Source organism: Heptranchias perlo, chromosome 16 (genome assembly GCF_035084215.1).
Source record: "Heptranchias perlo isolate sHepPer1 chromosome 16, sHepPer1.hap1, whole genome shotgun sequence".
NCBI lineage: Eukaryota > Metazoa > Chordata > Chondrichthyes > Hexanchiformes > Hexanchidae > Heptranchias > Heptranchias perlo.
This window is the reverse complement of record NC_090340.1, coordinates 8,894,895-8,911,955: the sequence shown is the minus strand read 5'-3', so window position 1 is coordinate 8,911,955 and position 17,061 is coordinate 8,894,895. Positions and strand designations below refer to the sequence as shown.

The following is a 17,061-nucleotide window of genomic DNA, read 5'->3' as shown; positions in this document are numbered from 1 at the left end:
TCCATGCTGGCTTTCCTTAATTAATCCACACTTGTCCAAATGACTGTTAATTATGTCCCAGATTATCATTTCTAAAAGTTTCCCCTCGGAAAGAGGTTAAACCGACTGGCCTATAGTCTAGGATACATCCCATTCGGACCTGGTGACTTATCTACTTTAAGTACAGCCAGCCTTTTGAGTACCTCTATCAATTTTTAGCTCATCCAGTATCTGAGCTACCTCCTCCTTTACTGAGACTCTGGCAATATCTTCTTCCTTGGTAAAGACAGATGCAAAGTACTCATTTGTACTCAGCCATGCCCTCTGCCTCCATTCGTAGATCTCCTTTTTGGTCCCTAATCAGTCTCACTCCTCCTCTAACTACCCGTTTACAGTTTACATGCCTATAGAAGACTTTTGGATTCCCTTTTACGTTAGCCACCAGTCTATTCTCATACTCCCTCTTTGCCCCTCATTTCCTTTTTCACTTCCCCTCATTTCCTTTTTCACTTCCCTTCAACTTTCTATATTCAGCCTGGTTCTCACTTGTATTATCAACCTGACATCTGTTATACATCCCCTTTTTCTACTTCATTTTACTCTCTATCTCTTTCATCATCCAGGGAGCTCTGGCTTTAGTTGCCCTACCTCTCTCCCTCGTGGGAATGTACCTAGACTGTATCCGAACCATCTCCCCCTTAAAGGCCGTCCACTGTCCGATTACAGTTTTGCCCGTCAGTCTTTGATTCCAATTTACCCGGTTGTAGGAGGTTACCAAGATTTGGGTGGGGGGGGGTGCAGGGGGTGAGGCCATTGGCCGTGGAGCTAAAGTACTCCTATCTCCCGCACCACCACCCCCCCACCCCGAAGCTGCGATTGCTAAACTCCGTACAGACTGGGGGCCCTTCTGGCTGGTGTGACTAACTTGTAGTCCAGACAATGCACATACCACTGCACCGTAAGCAAATATTCCCTTGGGTGGGGTTTTCTTTTCAATTAAAAACAGTATCTACCGAAAAATGGAAATTTTATTAAAAGTTGAGAAACGTTAAACAGCAGCAGTGATTTTCATTTTCAAACAGTCCCACAGTGGCTGCAAACACAGGCAGCCTGACTGGGACTTGGTGTTTCTCAGAGGACAGGTCTCAGAAAGCAGCACTTCAGTGAAAACTTCAAGGCCAGGTTCCAACTGGTCACCAAAACTAGTCATCTGCGGTTTGCAAGCTGCCCGATTCTGCCCCGTCGCACTGACGTTAAATCAACGGATGCTCTGTGGCCCAGAGTTAACACCTCTTTCCTCCAACAACCATTTAAACATGCCCTCCCTTCCCATGACACACTGCACTGGGTCCCCGAAGACCCACCCCAGGTAACTGGAGGCGAGGAGCTGGGGAAGTTTTACTGAACATTACAGTTCAGGGCACTGGGGTGTTAACAGGATGAGCTGGACAGCAGATGCACCACCTGTTCGAGGGGGGAATCCCCTCTGAAGAGCCTGCGTTACATTAGAACCTCGGCTACTGCCCAAAACGGCAACAAGTTGCACAAGGAGATCGATAGCTGGTCGATCACTGAATAAGTCAACGGACAGGTCAGTGTTAATACACACACACACACACACACACTAATCTTACAAATACCACAAACTTCAGAGCACCTGGGTCAGCGAGAGCAGGATTAGTGAGGGGGCTCAGGGAGGGAGAGGGTGTGGAGGGAGGGGAGTTAATGTGTTTAGTGTTTTACTGATAACTGGGTTGCATTATCAAGTGCACAGTTTTAGTGATGCAAGAATGGCCACATAGTTAGACACAAACCCTTATATTAAAAAAAAAAATCGCACCATAAAGAGCAGTCGTTCCAGAAACCTTTCAAATATTCATCGTTCGCCCAGCGATACCAATCGTCATCATCACACTCCACATAATCTTAACACGGCAATGCTGGAGTGCAAGGCAGTGACTGGACATTGATAAAGATCTCAGTCCGACCGCAAGCTTAAATAAAGCGACCAGGAACCCGCCTGTTCCAACTCGACCCTGAACTAAAAGCCCAAATCACGCAGGGTGACTCACCTGGTGGGGCAGAAAGACATACGGAAATCTGAAATATCGAGATAGGAATCTGTGAGGTTGAAGGGTCAAAAATAAATCCCTTCCTGGGAAAACGAACGAATTCCCATCGCCCGATTTCTCCATCAGATGGTGGTGTGTTCAAGTGCTGAAAAGGATGGTTAGCTACATAGCTAGACAGAATGAGTGAGATGGTGAGAGAGTGTGAGAAAAAGGGGCTTTGGAGGAACTCAAGAGAAAACCGTGACAAAACAACACGTGCTAGAGGAGGTGCCAGAATCATCAGAACTGTGGAACTCAGAGCAGGAAAAACCAAGAGCACCAAAATTCTCTTGCAAGGGAGATCGGTTATCGCAGAACCCAATCGTCCCGCAGCAGAGACCGTTCGAGTTGTGCCTCAGCTCACAGGGCAGGCAGGGTCTCTGTAAACATTGTACTGACGGCGTAGTTCAGTTCCCTTTAGACTGGGTCAATTGGCCTCCAGCCTACTGTGCAAAACATCGGAGGGGGAATGGTGCCTGGAGGATCTGGCGGTCAGTTACGTCGGTCCCGGTAGATGGAGCTCACCGTGCTCTGGCCAAAGATGAAAGCTCCCATACACACCATGAAGATCCCGCACAGCACTAAGGCCCACCAGCTGGAGGGAGAGAGAGAGAAATCCCATTAGAGAACAAACAAACTCATCCAGACACAAGGAAACCAGAACAGGACACAAGGTAGGAAGAGATCAAGGAGACGAAGTAATGAAAGGAGTTACCCATTGAAACTCCCTGATATATCCCACCCTGTGACAGATGCAGCACTCTCTCCAGAGCACATCTGATAGGAGCAGCAATTCCTCAGATAAAGCAGTCCGTGCCCGCATGCAGCAAGACCTGGACAACATCCAGGCTTGGGCTGATAAGTGGCAATTAACATTCAAATCACACAAGTGCCAGGCAATGACCACCTCCAACAAGAGAGAGTCTAACCACCTCCCCTTGACATTCAATGGCAAAACCTTCGTCAAATGGAAGCGAAAAAGGAAAAGAAGAGGGGCGAAGAGTATGAGAATAGACTGGCGGCCAACATAAAAGGGAATCCAAAAGTCTTCTACAGGCATGTAAATAGTGAATGGGTAGTGAGAGGAGAGGTGGGGCCGATTAGGGACCATAAAGAGGATCTATGCATGGAGGCAGAGGGCATTGACGTGGGACTAAATGAGTACTCAGCATCAGTCTTTACCAAGGAAGATGCTGCCAAAGTCTCATCAAAAGGAAGATATAGTTGAGATAATGGATGGGCTAAAAATTGATAAAGAGGTACTAGAAAGGCTGGCTGTACTTGAAGTAGATAAGTCACCCGGTCCAGATGGGATGCTTCCAAGGTTGCTGAGGGAAGTAAGGGTGGAAATTGCAGAAGTACTGGCCATAATCTTCCAAACATCCTTATATACAGGGATGGTGCCAGAGGACTGGAAAATTGCAAATGTTCCACCCTTGTTCAAAAAAGGGTGTAAGGTGAAACCCAGCAACTACAGGCCAGTCAGTTTAACCTCGGTGGTGGGGAAACTTTTAGAAACAATAATCCAGGACAGAATTAACAGTCACTTGGATGAGTGTGGATTGATTAGGGAAAGCCAGCACGGATTTGTTAAAGGCAAATCGTGTTTAACTAACCTGATAGAGTTTTTTGGTGAGGTAACAGAGAGGGTAGATAAGGGCAGTGCAGTTAGTTTGGTGTATATGGACTTTCAAAGGTGCTTTATAAAGTGCCGCACGGTAGGCTTATCATCAAGAATGGATACAGAATTGGCTAAATGACAGGAAACAGAGTAGTGGTGACCGGTTGTTTTTCGGACTGGAGGGAGGTGTACAGTGGTGTTCCCCAGGGGTCGGTGCTGGGACCACTGCTTTTCTTGATATATATTAATGACTTGGACTTGAGTGTATTGGGCACAATTTCAAAATTTGCAGATGACACAAAACTTGGAAGTGTAGTAAACAGTGAGGAGGATAGTGATAGACTTCAAGAGGATATAGACAGGTTGGTGGCATGGGCGGACATGTGGCAGATGAAATTTATTGCCGAAAAATGCAAAGTGATACATTTCGGTAGGCAGAGCGAGGAGAGGCAATATAAACTAGAGGGCACACTTCTAAAAGGGGTACAGGAACAGAGAGATCTGGAGGTATATGTGCACAAATCGTTGAAGGTGGCAGGGCAGGTTGAGAAAGCAGTTAAAAAAGCATACGAGATCCTGGGCTTTATAAATAGAAGCATAGAGTACAAAAGTATGGATGGAAGTCATGATGAACCTTTATAAAACACTGGTTCCGCCAGAACTGGAGTATTGTGTCCAGTTCTGGGCACCGCACTTTAGGAAAGATTTGAAAGCCTTAGAGAGGGTGCAGAAGAGATTTACTAGAATGGTTCCAGGGATGAGGGACTTTAGTTACATGGATAGACTGGAGAAGCTGGGGTTGTTCTCCTTGGAACAGAGAAGGTTGCGAGGAGATTTGATAGAGGTATTCAAAATCATGAAGGGTCTAGACAGAGTAGATAGAGAGAAACTGTTCCCATTGGCGGAATGGTCAAGAACCAGAGGACATAGATTTAAGGTGAATGGCAAAAGAACCAAAGGTGACATGAGGAAAAACCTTTTTTTTAAAAACACAGCGAGTGATTAGGATCTGAAATGTACTGCCCGAAGGGGTGATGCAGGCAGATTGAAATCATAGCCTTCAAAAGGGAACTGGATAAGTACTTGAAAGTAAAAAAATTGTAGAGCTATAGGGATAGGGCGGGGGAGTGGGACTAGCTGGATTGCTCTTACACAGAGCCGGCGTGGACTCGATGGGCCAAATGACCTCCTTTCGCGCTGTAACCTTTCTATGATTCTAAATCCCCCATCAACATCCTGGGGGTCACCACTGACCAGAAACTCAACTGGACCAACCACATAAATACTGTGGCTACAAGAGCAGGTCAGAGGCTGGGTATTCTGCGGCGAGTGACTCACCTCCTGACTCCCCAAAGCCTTTCCACCATCTACAAGGCACAAGTCAGGAGTGTGATGGAATACTCTCCACTTGCCTGGACAAGTGCAACTCCAACACTGAAGAAGCTCGACACCATCCAGGACAAAGCAGCCTGTTTGATTGGCACCCCATCCACCACCTTATTCACTCTCTCCAACACCGGCGCACCGTGGCTGCAGTGTGTACAATCTACAAGACGCACTGCAGCAACTCACCAAGGCTTCTTCAACAGCACCTCCCAAACCCACGACCTCTACCACCTAGAAGGACGAGGGCAGCAGGCGCATGGGAACGATATCACCTGCACATTCCCTTTTAAGTCACACACCATCCCGACTTGGAAATATATCGCCGTTCCTTCATCGTCACTGGGTCAAAATCCTGGAACTCCCTTCCTAACAGAACTGTGGGAGAACCTTCACCACACGGACTGCAGCGGTTCAAGGCGGCGGCTCACCACCACCTTCTCGAGGGCAAATAGGGATGGGCAATAAATGCTGGCCTTGCCAGCGACGCCCACATCCCATGAACGAATAAAAAAAACATGGCACTTGCTCACTTGCTACTGGAAAGTGGTGGCCATGAGCGGAACACTTGGGGCTGATATCCACATCTCTGCTCCAAGGGTACCTCCTTCACCCACATGACACGCAATGTGGCTCAGTAATACAGAAGCTGCATATGAAACACACAACGCTGCCAATAATGACCACACCCAGAGAACGGGGGGAAAAAAAACAGCATTTATCCACCGTAAAGTCTATGAAATGCAGCAGGGCTCAGACACAGGCTGATGACGGGGAAATAATCTGGGGAGAGAGGGAAGAACAAAAAAACAGGAGTGGAGATATTCAACATTTGGATTTCTCTCCCCCATCCCCATCAATTCCTTCTGTATTCATGTGATGGACCGAACACTCAGAGTACCCAGCCAAGCCCTGCTCCTCTGATTTCACCACGCAACAGGTATCAGACCCCCTCTCCCAGTCAGTGTCCAACTATCCCAATAGCCCCTCCCCCAGTCAGCACACTCTCCAGGAAATGACACTGCAGTATTGCAAAACCCACTCATTCTGTTCATCCACAGCTCCAACACAAAGAATGGAATTCAGCCGAGGTCAAAGGATTCAATGCCCAGGGTGTAAAGTTCCCGTCAGTGTTTACCTGGCAGACCCGACGTGCTGGATCTCCAAGAGCTTTGCTTCGATGAGACAAAGGCCTAAATACAAAAGAACACAACATTAACGAGAACTTACAGAATCTAGAATCTTACAGCACTGGAGGCTGGCCGTTCGGCCCATCGTGCCTGTGCTGGCTCATTTTCACATCGTTCACCTGACGAAGGAGGAAGCCTCCGAAAGCTTGTGAATTTAAAATAAAATTGCTGGACTATAACTTGGTGTTGTAAAATTGTTTACAATCTTTGAAAGAGCTAACCAATTAGTCCCACTCCCTTCTTCTTTCCTCATAACTCTGCAATTATTTCCCCTCCAAGTATTTGTCCAATTCCCTTTTGAAAGTTACTATTGAATCTGTTTCCACCACCCTTTCAGGCAGCGCATTCCAGATCATAACAACTCGCTGCGTAAAAAAAATTCTCCTCATCTCCCCTCTGGTTCTTTTGCCAGTTATCTTAAATCTGTGCCCTCTGGTTACCGACCCTCATCCCACTGGAAACACTTTCTCCTTATTTACTCTTCAAAACCCCTCATGATTTTGAATACCTCTATTAAATCTCCTCTTAACCTCTCTGCTTTAAGGAGAACAATCCTAACTTCTCCGGTCTCTCCACATAACTGAAGTCCCTCATCCCTGGTACCATTCCAGTAAATCTCTTCTGAATTTATACAGTGCTTTTCATGACCTCAGGATGTCCCAAAGCGCTTTACAGCCGATGAAGAACCTTCGAAGTGTAGTCACTGTTGTAATGTAGAGACACGCGGTGACCAATATGTGCACAGCAAGATCCCACAAACACAAATGAGATAAATGACCAGATGATCTGTTTTTGGTGATATTGGTTGAGGGATAAATATTGGCCAGGATACAGTGGAGAACTCCCCTGCTTTTCTTCAGAACAATGCTGTGGGATCTTTACCTCCACCTGAGGGCAGATGGGGCCTCTGCTTAAAGCCACTTCGAATAGGTTTTCTCCATTCAGCTTTTTCCTGGTCTCCCTGCACCAGAGCAGAACCAGCAATTCATCAATACAACCTGACCAAGAGCTGCACCCCCTGGGTAATTTGCTCAGATTCGTGCCCTCCCTGGGGGCAAGCTCCCGCCACCCCCCCCCCCCCCCACATTAGGAAATCCTGGGGTCGAGGACAGCACCACACCATCGACTGTAGTGGGAGTGGGAGCAAGAGAAAAAGAAAGAGAATCACAGCTGCCCCTTACACAGTCCCACTTAAATCTAGCGTTGGGGCAGCCCACTATTCAGGGGCTGCGTCTTCGACAGTACATCAGGAGGAGCAAGGTACGCCCGTGATAGCTTCCCCCGTAATGGCTGGCTCAGAGGCCTCTCCACCCCCCACCACTCCCCCCGGTCACGAGGCCCCCCCACACCCCCCCAATCAGAGGCCCACATGCATCCGGTTCACCACTTCCAAATACAGCAAAGGTACAGGTCCTGGTTCACCCACCGACCGACCCACCCACCCTCCCTCCCTCCCTCCCGCCCTCCCGCTGGGTACAGAACCAGCAGCCCCCCTCCCCCACCCCATCCTGTGGCTTGCCCAAGTGGCCGTTCTTCATGTGTGAGCCTAGATGACAAGCGCCAGCAGGATAATCGACTGTGGGAGGCAACACACCCAAGTCGTTCCCACCTGATGCCCACACAAGTGTACGTTCCAGCTGAGGGCCCCTGGGATAGTTGCCTGGAGCAGGAACGCTGGCTGATTTCCCCCCCACTTCCTCCCCAGCCCAGAACCAGCTGTAGCTCCTACAACTATCTCAGTGGAGTCAGACAAGGGGAACTCAACTCGGGGCCTTCCAGCTCTGCTGGGCTCCGCGCCGCACCAGGTGTGGCCTTCAGCCACCGATATGACGGTAATGGACGAGATTCAGGCATTACCCCCCTCCCCTCGAGTCCTGTACCTGGGAATACAAAAATGAAGGTGGCAGCCAGGCCTCCAATCAGAGAGATCACTTTCTCGATGTCTGGGATGAAGATCGCCAAGACCAGCGTCAACAAGAACCAGATCACCGTCTGCAGCACCCGGCGCCTTCTCTCGCGCACCACGTCCACCTCCAGCGCCTCGCCTTTCAAACGGAGCCACAGACCCTCAATCACCGCCCTGGATTGAAGAAACAACAGGCATGGTGAGAGAGAGAGAGCGAGCGAGCGCCCCCATCCCCCCAACCAATCTTTAGCGTCCCCCTTTCTGAAGGTGGCAACTCCTTGCTGGGGCACAGTCCTGACTGTCTTCCCACATGGCAATGCTTGGTGTGTGGAGCCCAGAGAGCGACGGTCCTCGTCCTCCCCCCTCCCCCCCACATCAGGGACTGCACACAACCGTCCATTATAACATGAACCACGCCTTCTCCTCAGGTACTCTCCACATCAGATAAATTGTGTGCGCACGCGGTGTGTGTGTGTGTGTGTGTGTGTGTGTGTGTGTGTGTGTGAGAGAGATGTGTGCATGAGAGAGAAGAGTTGAATATCCAAGTTTACAGATGACACTAAGTTAGGAGGCAGAGTAAGTTGCGTAGAGGGGAGCAGGAAGTTACAAAGGGACACAGACAGATTAAGCGTGTGGGTAAAACTGTGGCAGATGGACAAATGTGGGCAAGTGTGAGGTCATCCACTGTGGATCGAAGAAAAATAAATCAAAGTATTTCCTAAATCTTGAGAGACTATGAACTGTGGAGGCACAGTGAGATTTATGTGTCCATGTACACAAATCATTAAAAGCTAGTGCACAGGTACAAAAAGTAATCAAAAAGGCTAATGGAATATTGGCCATTATCTCAAGTGGACTGGAATACAAAGGGGAGGAAGAGATGCTTCAGTTGTACAGAGCCTTGGTCACATCGCATCTGGAGACTGTGTTCCGTTCTGGGCACCGCTCCTCAGGAAGGATATGGAGAGGGTGCAGTGCAGATTCACCAGGACGACACAGGTACAGTTTTTTTGCCTCACCCAGGAGTTTAAATGGCGGCGGGGAGTAGGGTGCAGGAAGCGTCCAGTCGTGAGGCTCCAGCCATCTCGCATGTGGGGCAGGCTTGATGGACCAGCTGGTCTTCTCCTGTCCATCTATTGCGTATATTCATATAACAGGGTTTAAAGGGTTAAATTGTGATGACAGGTTGCATAAGCCTGGCACAGGCCCACCCAACCCCCGACAGGGCACCTGATTTTGAGGGGGGGGGATAAAGTTAGGGTATTTAAGTGTGAAATTTTAAAATCAATAAAAAATAACCACAGAAGTAACGGAAACCTGCCGACATACATTTAATAAGATATAGGGTGCACTAAGCACATATACCCCATTACACCAGGGATCAGGCACACAGCCCCCCTGCCCCGCTCCAGTTATTAGACTGTTGGGGTGGGGGGTGGGGGAGGGAAGGGGGAAATTGCAGCCGACTCCTGCCCTCCCCAGATTGCCGAACCTGCACCTTTCGTATTAGTCCCCGGGCGCTCTGACCCATGGTACACATCGCTGCTCAGCATTGAACGGGATTCAAATGTGGGAGCCTCCTGTTCAGTACAGCTCAGAGTGACGGCTGATGCATTTACTGAAGGGGGGGGGTTCTGTAATGAGGTCTCCCTTTCATCCTCATTGAGATGTTTAAGATGATTAAAGGAGTTGATAGGTTAGATAGAGAGAAACTAATTCCTCTGGTGGGAGAGTCCAGAACAAGAGGGCATAACCTTAAACATTAGAACTAGGCCATTCAGGGGTGATGTCAGGAAGCACTTCTTCACACAAAGGGGAGTGGGAATCTGGAACTCTCTCCCCTAAAAAGCTGCTGAGGCTGGGGGTCAATTGGAAATTTCAGAACTGAGATTGATAGATTTTGTTGGGTAAGGGTGTTAAGGGTTACAGAACCATGGAGTTAAGATACAGATGAAGCATGATCCAATTGAATAGGGGAATAGGCTCGAGGGGCTGAATGGCCACCTCCTGTTCCTGACTCTGGTTTCAGGAGTGAGCAGTTAAACATCCAGATAGTGGGCAGCGCAAGATCCCTCCGGACCAGGAGGGGAGAGCGGCCCTTTGCTCTGGGCCCCCCCTCCCGTCTGGGCCCCCCCCCGCAGCCTTACCTGCCGCAGAAGTGAAGGATGGGATAGGAAGTGAGCACACAGAGGATGATGGAGGCTCGGGCAATGGTGACGGAGATATCGGTTGACGGGTAGGACAGGAGCACGTCAACATTCACACTGGAGCCAAATGTCAGGAAACCGCAGACTCCTGGAGAGAGACATTCCATCAGAAAACATACAGCTGTGAGGCCCACAGCACTCGGGCCCCAAGTACATCGAGCCCCTCGAGTCAGATTCAGACATCCTGCACTAATCACAGATTGACAGGCACTTCAATAAAGAAACACATGATCAGAGGGACCCAGTCAACGATGGGAACGGAACAAGAGTTTTACTTGTTTATCATTCACCCGCCCACTGTGCCCTAGGGTAGGTACAGCACGGGTTAGATACAGAGTAAAACTCCCTCTACACCGTCCCATCAAACACTCACAGGGCAGGTACAGCACGGGTTAGATACAGAGTAAAACTCCCTCTACACTGTCCCATCAAACACTCCCAGGGCAGGTACAGCACGGGTTAGATACAGAGTAAAGCTCCCTCTACACTGTCCCATCAAACACTCCCAGGGCGGGTACTGCACGGGTTAGATACAGAGTAAAGCTCCCTCTACACTGTCCCATCAAACACTCCCAGGGCGGGTACTGCACGGGTTAGATACAGAGTAAAGCTCCCTCTACACTGTCCCATCAAACACTCCCAGGGCAGGTACAGCACGGGTTAGATACACAGTAAAGCTCACTCTGCACTGTCCCATCAAACACTCCCAGGGCAGGTACAGCACGGGTTAGATACAGAGTAAAGCTCCCTCTACACTGTCCCATCAAACACTCCCAGGGCAGGTACAGGGTGGGTTAGATACAGAGTAAAGCTCCCTCTACACTGTCCCATCAAACACTCCCAGGGCAGGTACAGCACGGGTTAGATACAGAGTAAAGCTCCCTCTACACTGTCCCATCAAACACTCTCAGGGCGGGTACTGCACGGGTTAGATACAGAGTAAAGCTCCCTCAACACTGTCCCATCAAACACTCCCAGGGCAGGTACAGCACGGGTTAGATACAGAGTAAAGCTCCCTCTGCACTGTCCCATCAAACACTCCCAGGGCGGGTACAGCACGGGTTAGATACAGAGTAAAGCTCCCTCTACACTGTCCCATCAAACACTCCCAGGGCAGGTACAGCACGGGTTAGATACAGAGTAAAGCTCCCTCTACACTGTCCCATCAAACACTCCCAGGGCGGGTACAGCACGGGTTAGATACAGAGTAAAGCTCCCTCTACACTGTCCCATCAAACACTCCCAGGGCAGGTACAGCATGGGTTAGATACAGAGTGAAGCTCCCTCTACACTGTCCCATCAAACACTCCCAGGGCAGGTACAGCACGGGTTAGATACAGAGTAAAGCTCCCTCTACACTGTGCCATCAAACACTCCCAGGGCAGGTACAGCACGGGTTAGATTCAGAGTAAAGCTCCCTCTACACTGTGCCATCAAACACTCCCAGGGCAGGTACAGCACGGGTTAGATATAGAGTAAAGCTCCCTCCACACTGTCCCATCAAACACTCCCAGGGCAGGTACAGCACGGGTGAGACACAGAGTAAAGCTCCCTCTACACTGTCCCATCAAACACTCCCAGGGCAGGTACAGCACGGGTTAGATACAGAGTAAAGCTCCCTCTACACTGTCCCATCAAACACTCCCAGGGCAGGTACAGCACGGGTTAGACACAGAGTAAAGCTCCCTCTACACTGTCCCATCAAACACTCCCAGGGCAGGTACAGCACGGGTTAGACACAGAGTAAAGCTCCCTCTACACTGTCCCATCAAACAGTCCCAGGGCAGGAACAGCACGGGTTAGATACAGAGTAAAGCTGCCTCTACACTGTCCCATCAAACACTCCCAGGGCAGGTACAGCACGGGTTAGATACAGAGTAAAGCTCCCTCTACACTGTCCCATCAAACACTCCCAGGGCAGGTACAGCACAGGTTAGATACAGAGTAAAGCTCCCTCTACACTGTCCCATCAAACACTCCCAGGGCAGGTACAGCACAGGTTAGACACAGAGTAAAGCTCCCTCTACACTGTCCCATCAAACAGTCCCAGGGCAGGTACAGGGTTAGATACAGAGTAAAGCTCCCTCTACACTGTCCCATCAAACATTCCCAGGGCAGGTACAGCACGGGTTAGATACAGAGTAAAGCTCCCTCTACACTGTCCCATCAAACACTCCCAGGGCAGGTACAGCACGGGTTCGATACAGAGTAAAGCTCCCTCTACACTGTCCCATCAAACACTCCCGGGGCAGGTACAGCACGGGTTAGATACAGAGTAAAGCTCCCTCTACACTGTCCCATCAAACACTCCCAGGGCAGGTACAGGGTTAGATACAGAGTAAAGCTCCCTCTACACTGTCCCATCAAACACTCCCAGGGCAGGTACATGGTTAGATACAGAGTAAAGCTCCCTCTACATTGTCCCATCAAACACTCCCAGGGCAGGTACAGCATGGGTTAGATACAGAGTAAAGCTCCCTCTGCACTGTCCCATCAAACACTCTCAGGGCAGGTACAGCATGGGTTAGATACAGAGTAAAGCTCCCTCTGCACTGTCCCATCAAACACTCCCAGGGCAGGTACAGCACAGGTTAGATACAGAGTAAAGCTCCCTCTACACTGTCCCATCAAACACTCCCAGGGCAGGTACAGCATGGGTTAGATACAGAGTAAAGCTCCCTCTACACTGTCCCATCAAACACTCCCAGGGCAGGTACAGCATGGGTTAGATACAGAGTAAAGCTCCCTCTACACTGTCCCATCAAACACTCCCAGGGCAGGTACAGCATGGGTTAGATACAGAGTAAAGCTCCCTCTACACTGTCCCATCAAACACTCTCAGGGCAGGTACAGCACGGGTTAGATACAGAGTAAAGCTCCCTCTACACTGTCCCATCAAACACTCCCAGGGCAGGTACAGCACGGGTTAGACACAGAGTAAAGCTCCCTCTACACTGTCCCATCAAACACTCCCAGGGCAGGTACAGCACGGGTTAGACACAGAGTAAAGCTCCCTCTGCACTGTCCCATCAAACACTCCCAGGGCAGGTACAGCACGGGTTAGATACAGAGTAAAGCTGCCTCTACACTGTCCCATCAAACACTCCCAGGGCAGGTACAGCACGGGTTAGATACAGAGTAAAGCTCCCTCTACACTGTCCCATCAAACACTCCCAGGGCAGGTACAGCACAGGTTAGATACAGAGTAAAGCTCCCTCTACACTGTCCCATCAAACACTCCCAGGGCAGGTACAGCACAGGTTAGACACAGAGTAAAGCTCCCTCTACACTGTCCCATCAAACACTCCCAGGGCAGGTACAGCACGGGTTAGATACAGAGTAAAGCTCCCTCTGCACTGTCCCATCAAACACTCCCAGGGCAGGTACAGCACGGGTTAGATACAGAGTAAAGCTCCCTCTACACTGTCCCATCAAACACTCCCAGGGCAGGTACAGCACGGGTTAGATACAGAGTAAAGCTCCCTCTACACTGTCCCATCAAACAGTCCCAGGGCAGGTACAGGGTTAGATACAGAGTAAAGCTCCCTCTACACTGTCCCATCAAACATTCCCAGGGCAGGTACAGCACGGGTTAGATACAGAGTAAAGCTCCCTCTACACTGTCCCATCAAACACTCCCAGGGCAGGTACAGCATGGGTTAGATACAGAGTAAAGCTCCCTCTACACTGTCCCATCAAACACTCCCAGGGCAGGTACAGGGTGGGTTAGAAACAGAGTAAAGCTCCCTCTACACTGTCCCATCAAACACTCCCAGGGCAGGTACAGCATGGGTTAGATACAGAGTAAAGCTCCCTCGACACTGTCCCATCAAACACTCCCAGGGCAGGTACAGCACGGGTTAGATACAGAGTAAAGCTCCCTCTACACTGTCCCATCAAACACTCCCAGGGCAGGTACAGGGTTAGATACAGAGTAAAGCTCCCTCTACACTGTCCCATCAAACACTCCCAGGGCAGGTACAGGGTTAGATACAGAGTAAAGCTCCCTCTACACTGTCCCATCAAACACTCCCAGGGCAGGTACAGGGTTAGATACAGAGTAAAGCTCCCTCTACACTGTCCCATCAAACACTCCCAGGGCAGGTACAGGGTTAGATACAGAGTAAAGCTCCCTCTACACTGTCCCATCAAACACTCCCAGGGCAGGTACAGGGTTAGATACAGAGTAAAGCTCCCTCTACACTGTCCCATCAAACACTCCCAGGGCAGGTACAGGGTTAGATACAGAGTAAAGCTCACTCTACACTGTCCCATCAAACACTCCCAGGGCAGGTACAGGGTTAGATACAGAGTAAAGCTCCCTCTGCACTGTCCCATCAAACACTCCCAGGGCAGGTACAGGGTTAGATACAGAGTAAAGCTCCCTCTACACTGTCCCATCAAACATTCCCAGGGCAGGTACAGGGTTAGATGCAGAGTAAAGCTCACTCTACACTGTCCCATCAAACACTCCCAGGGCAGGTACAGGGTTAGATACAGAGTAAAGCTCCCTCTACACTGTCCCATCAAACACTCCCAGGGCAGGTACAGGGTTAGATACAGAGTAAAGCTCCCTCTACACTGTCCCATCAAACACTCCCAGGGCAGGTACAGCATGGGTTAGATACAGAGTAAAGCTCCCTCTACACTGTCCCATCAAACACTCCCAGGGCAGGTACAGCATGGGTTAGATACAGAGTAAAGCTCCCTCTACACTGTCCCATCAAACACTCCCAGGGCAGGTACAGGGTTAGACACAGAGTAAAGCTCCCTCTACACTGTCCCATCAAACACTCCCAGGGCAGGTACAGGGTTAGATACAGAGTAAAGCTCCCTCTACACTGCGCTGCCAATGTGCCTTAGACTCAACAGCGCCCCCTACTGCACCAGTGCGATTTCTCCTCTCCCACACTTTCTACAGCATCCTGATGACCAAATAAATTGCTATTGGATCCCATTGCCCACTAGAAATTGAGACAACAACCAAACCCATTTCACAAAGGACTGGATTTGAAACCAGGTCCCAGAGGTGAAAGGACAGCATCTGACCTGCTTGACCTTTAACCTCCTAACTAAGGCAGAGCTTAGACAAGCCTCATTTTTTCATTAGGCACCAATATACCTGCATCAGTGATTCACAGATCCTGTAGATAGCACAGCTGATAATATCAAAACTTTATCCAAATGATTGACACCACAACCCTAAGGTGACCCCAAGAAGAGGCATTTTCTCCACACACAGCAAGTGAGCGATGGAAATTCGCCGACCAGCGCTGCTCTGGAGCTTCAGTCATGCTGGTCCCTTCCGGTCTCTCCAGCTCCCCCTCTCCCGCCCCCTCCAGCTCCATCTTACGTTCCCCCATTCCCTCACCAGCTCACTCCAATCTGCATCAGTCAGAGGCCCTGACCAACTTTCCCCAAACCTTCCTTGCCCTTTCTAGACCCATGAAGCCCCTCGTCACTGCTCCTCTAGCTGCCCAGATGAGAAGTGGGAAAAGACCACCCATGGGTGGTTTGGGGGGGGGGGGGGGGGGGGGAAAGAGGGTCAGTGGTCAAATGTCAATCGTAGCAGAGATTCCATCCCCACCCTCACAGCGCAGACACCCTCAGCGCTGCCCGCGGTCCCGAGATTTGTTCACCCAGTCTGGACGGTGAAGGAGGAGGTCGTACCGTACCTGTCCCCGTGTACACGAACAGGCAGACCACCACTGCCGCTGTCACCACCCAGGCCCAACGCCGCAACTCTGGCCTCTCCATGCTGTTGAACACCGGAACACTGCTCACATGGCACTGTGAAAAACAGGGAACAAACAGGAGTGAGGGGAGACCAGTCTACGGCAAGAACTGGGGGGGGGGGGGGGCGGAAGGGGAGAGAGCGGGGGGGGGGGCGGAAGGGGAGAGAGCGGGGGGGGGGCGGAAGGGGAGAGAGCGGGGGGGGGGCGGAAGGGGAGAGAGCGGGGGGGGGCGGAAGGGGAGAGAGCGGGGGGGGGGCGGAAGGGGAGAGAGCGGGGGGGGGCGGAAGGGGAGAGAGCGGGGGGGGGCGGAAGGGGAGAGAGCGGGGGGGGGGCGGAAGGGGGAGAGAGCGGGGGGGGGCGGAAGGGGAGAGAGCGGGGGGGGGCGGAAGGGGAGAGAGCGGGGGGGGGGCGGAAAGGGGAGAGAGCGGGGGGGGGCGGAAGGGGAGAGAGCGGGGGGGGGCGGAAGGGGAGAGAGCGGGGGGGGGCGGAAGGGGACGAGAGCGGGGGGGGGGCGGAAGGGGGACGAGAGCGGGGGGGGGGCGGAAGGGGAGAGAGCGGGGGGGGCGGAAGGGAGGGGGGGGCGGAAGGGGAGAGAGCGGGGGGGGCGGAAGGGAGAGAGCGGGGGGGGGCGGAAGGGGAGAGAGCGGGGGGGGGCGGAGGGGAGAGAGCGGGGGGGGCGGAAGGGGAGAGAGCGGGGGGGGCGGAAGGGGAGAGAGCGGGGGGGGCGGAAGGGGAGAGAGCGGGGGGGCGGAAGGGGAGAGAGCGGGGGGGGGCGGAAGGGGAGAGAGCGGGGGGGGCGGAAGGGGAGAGAGCGGGGGGGGCGGAAGGGGAGAGAGCGGGGGGGGGGCGGAAGGGGAGAGAGCGGGGGGGGCGGAAGGGGAGAGAGCGGGGGGGGCGAAGGGGAGAGCGCGGGGGGGGCGGAAGGGGAA

General features: G+C 51.5%; 1 protein-coding gene across 1 annotated transcript in view; it reads right to left on the bottom strand.

The window, feature by feature from the left end:
* Window positions 1-989: 989 nt before the first annotated feature.
* slc38a7 (solute carrier family 38 member 7) overlaps window positions 990-17,061 on the bottom strand; it is a 32,836-nt gene continuing 16,764 nt past the window's right edge. Inside the window, exons 7-11 of the mRNA XM_067997621.1 lie at window positions 16,073-16,187; window positions 10,338-10,485; window positions 8,165-8,364; window positions 6,233-6,287; window positions 990-2,685 (exon numbers count right to left, since the gene is read on the bottom strand). Coding sequence (XP_067853722.1) covers window positions 2,583-2,685; window positions 6,233-6,287; window positions 8,165-8,364; window positions 10,338-10,485; window positions 16,073-16,187 — 621 coding nt within the window. The 3' untranslated portion in view covers window positions 990-2,582. The remainder of the gene's footprint in view (window positions 2,686-6,232; window positions 6,288-8,164; window positions 8,365-10,337; window positions 10,486-16,072; window positions 16,188-17,061) is intronic.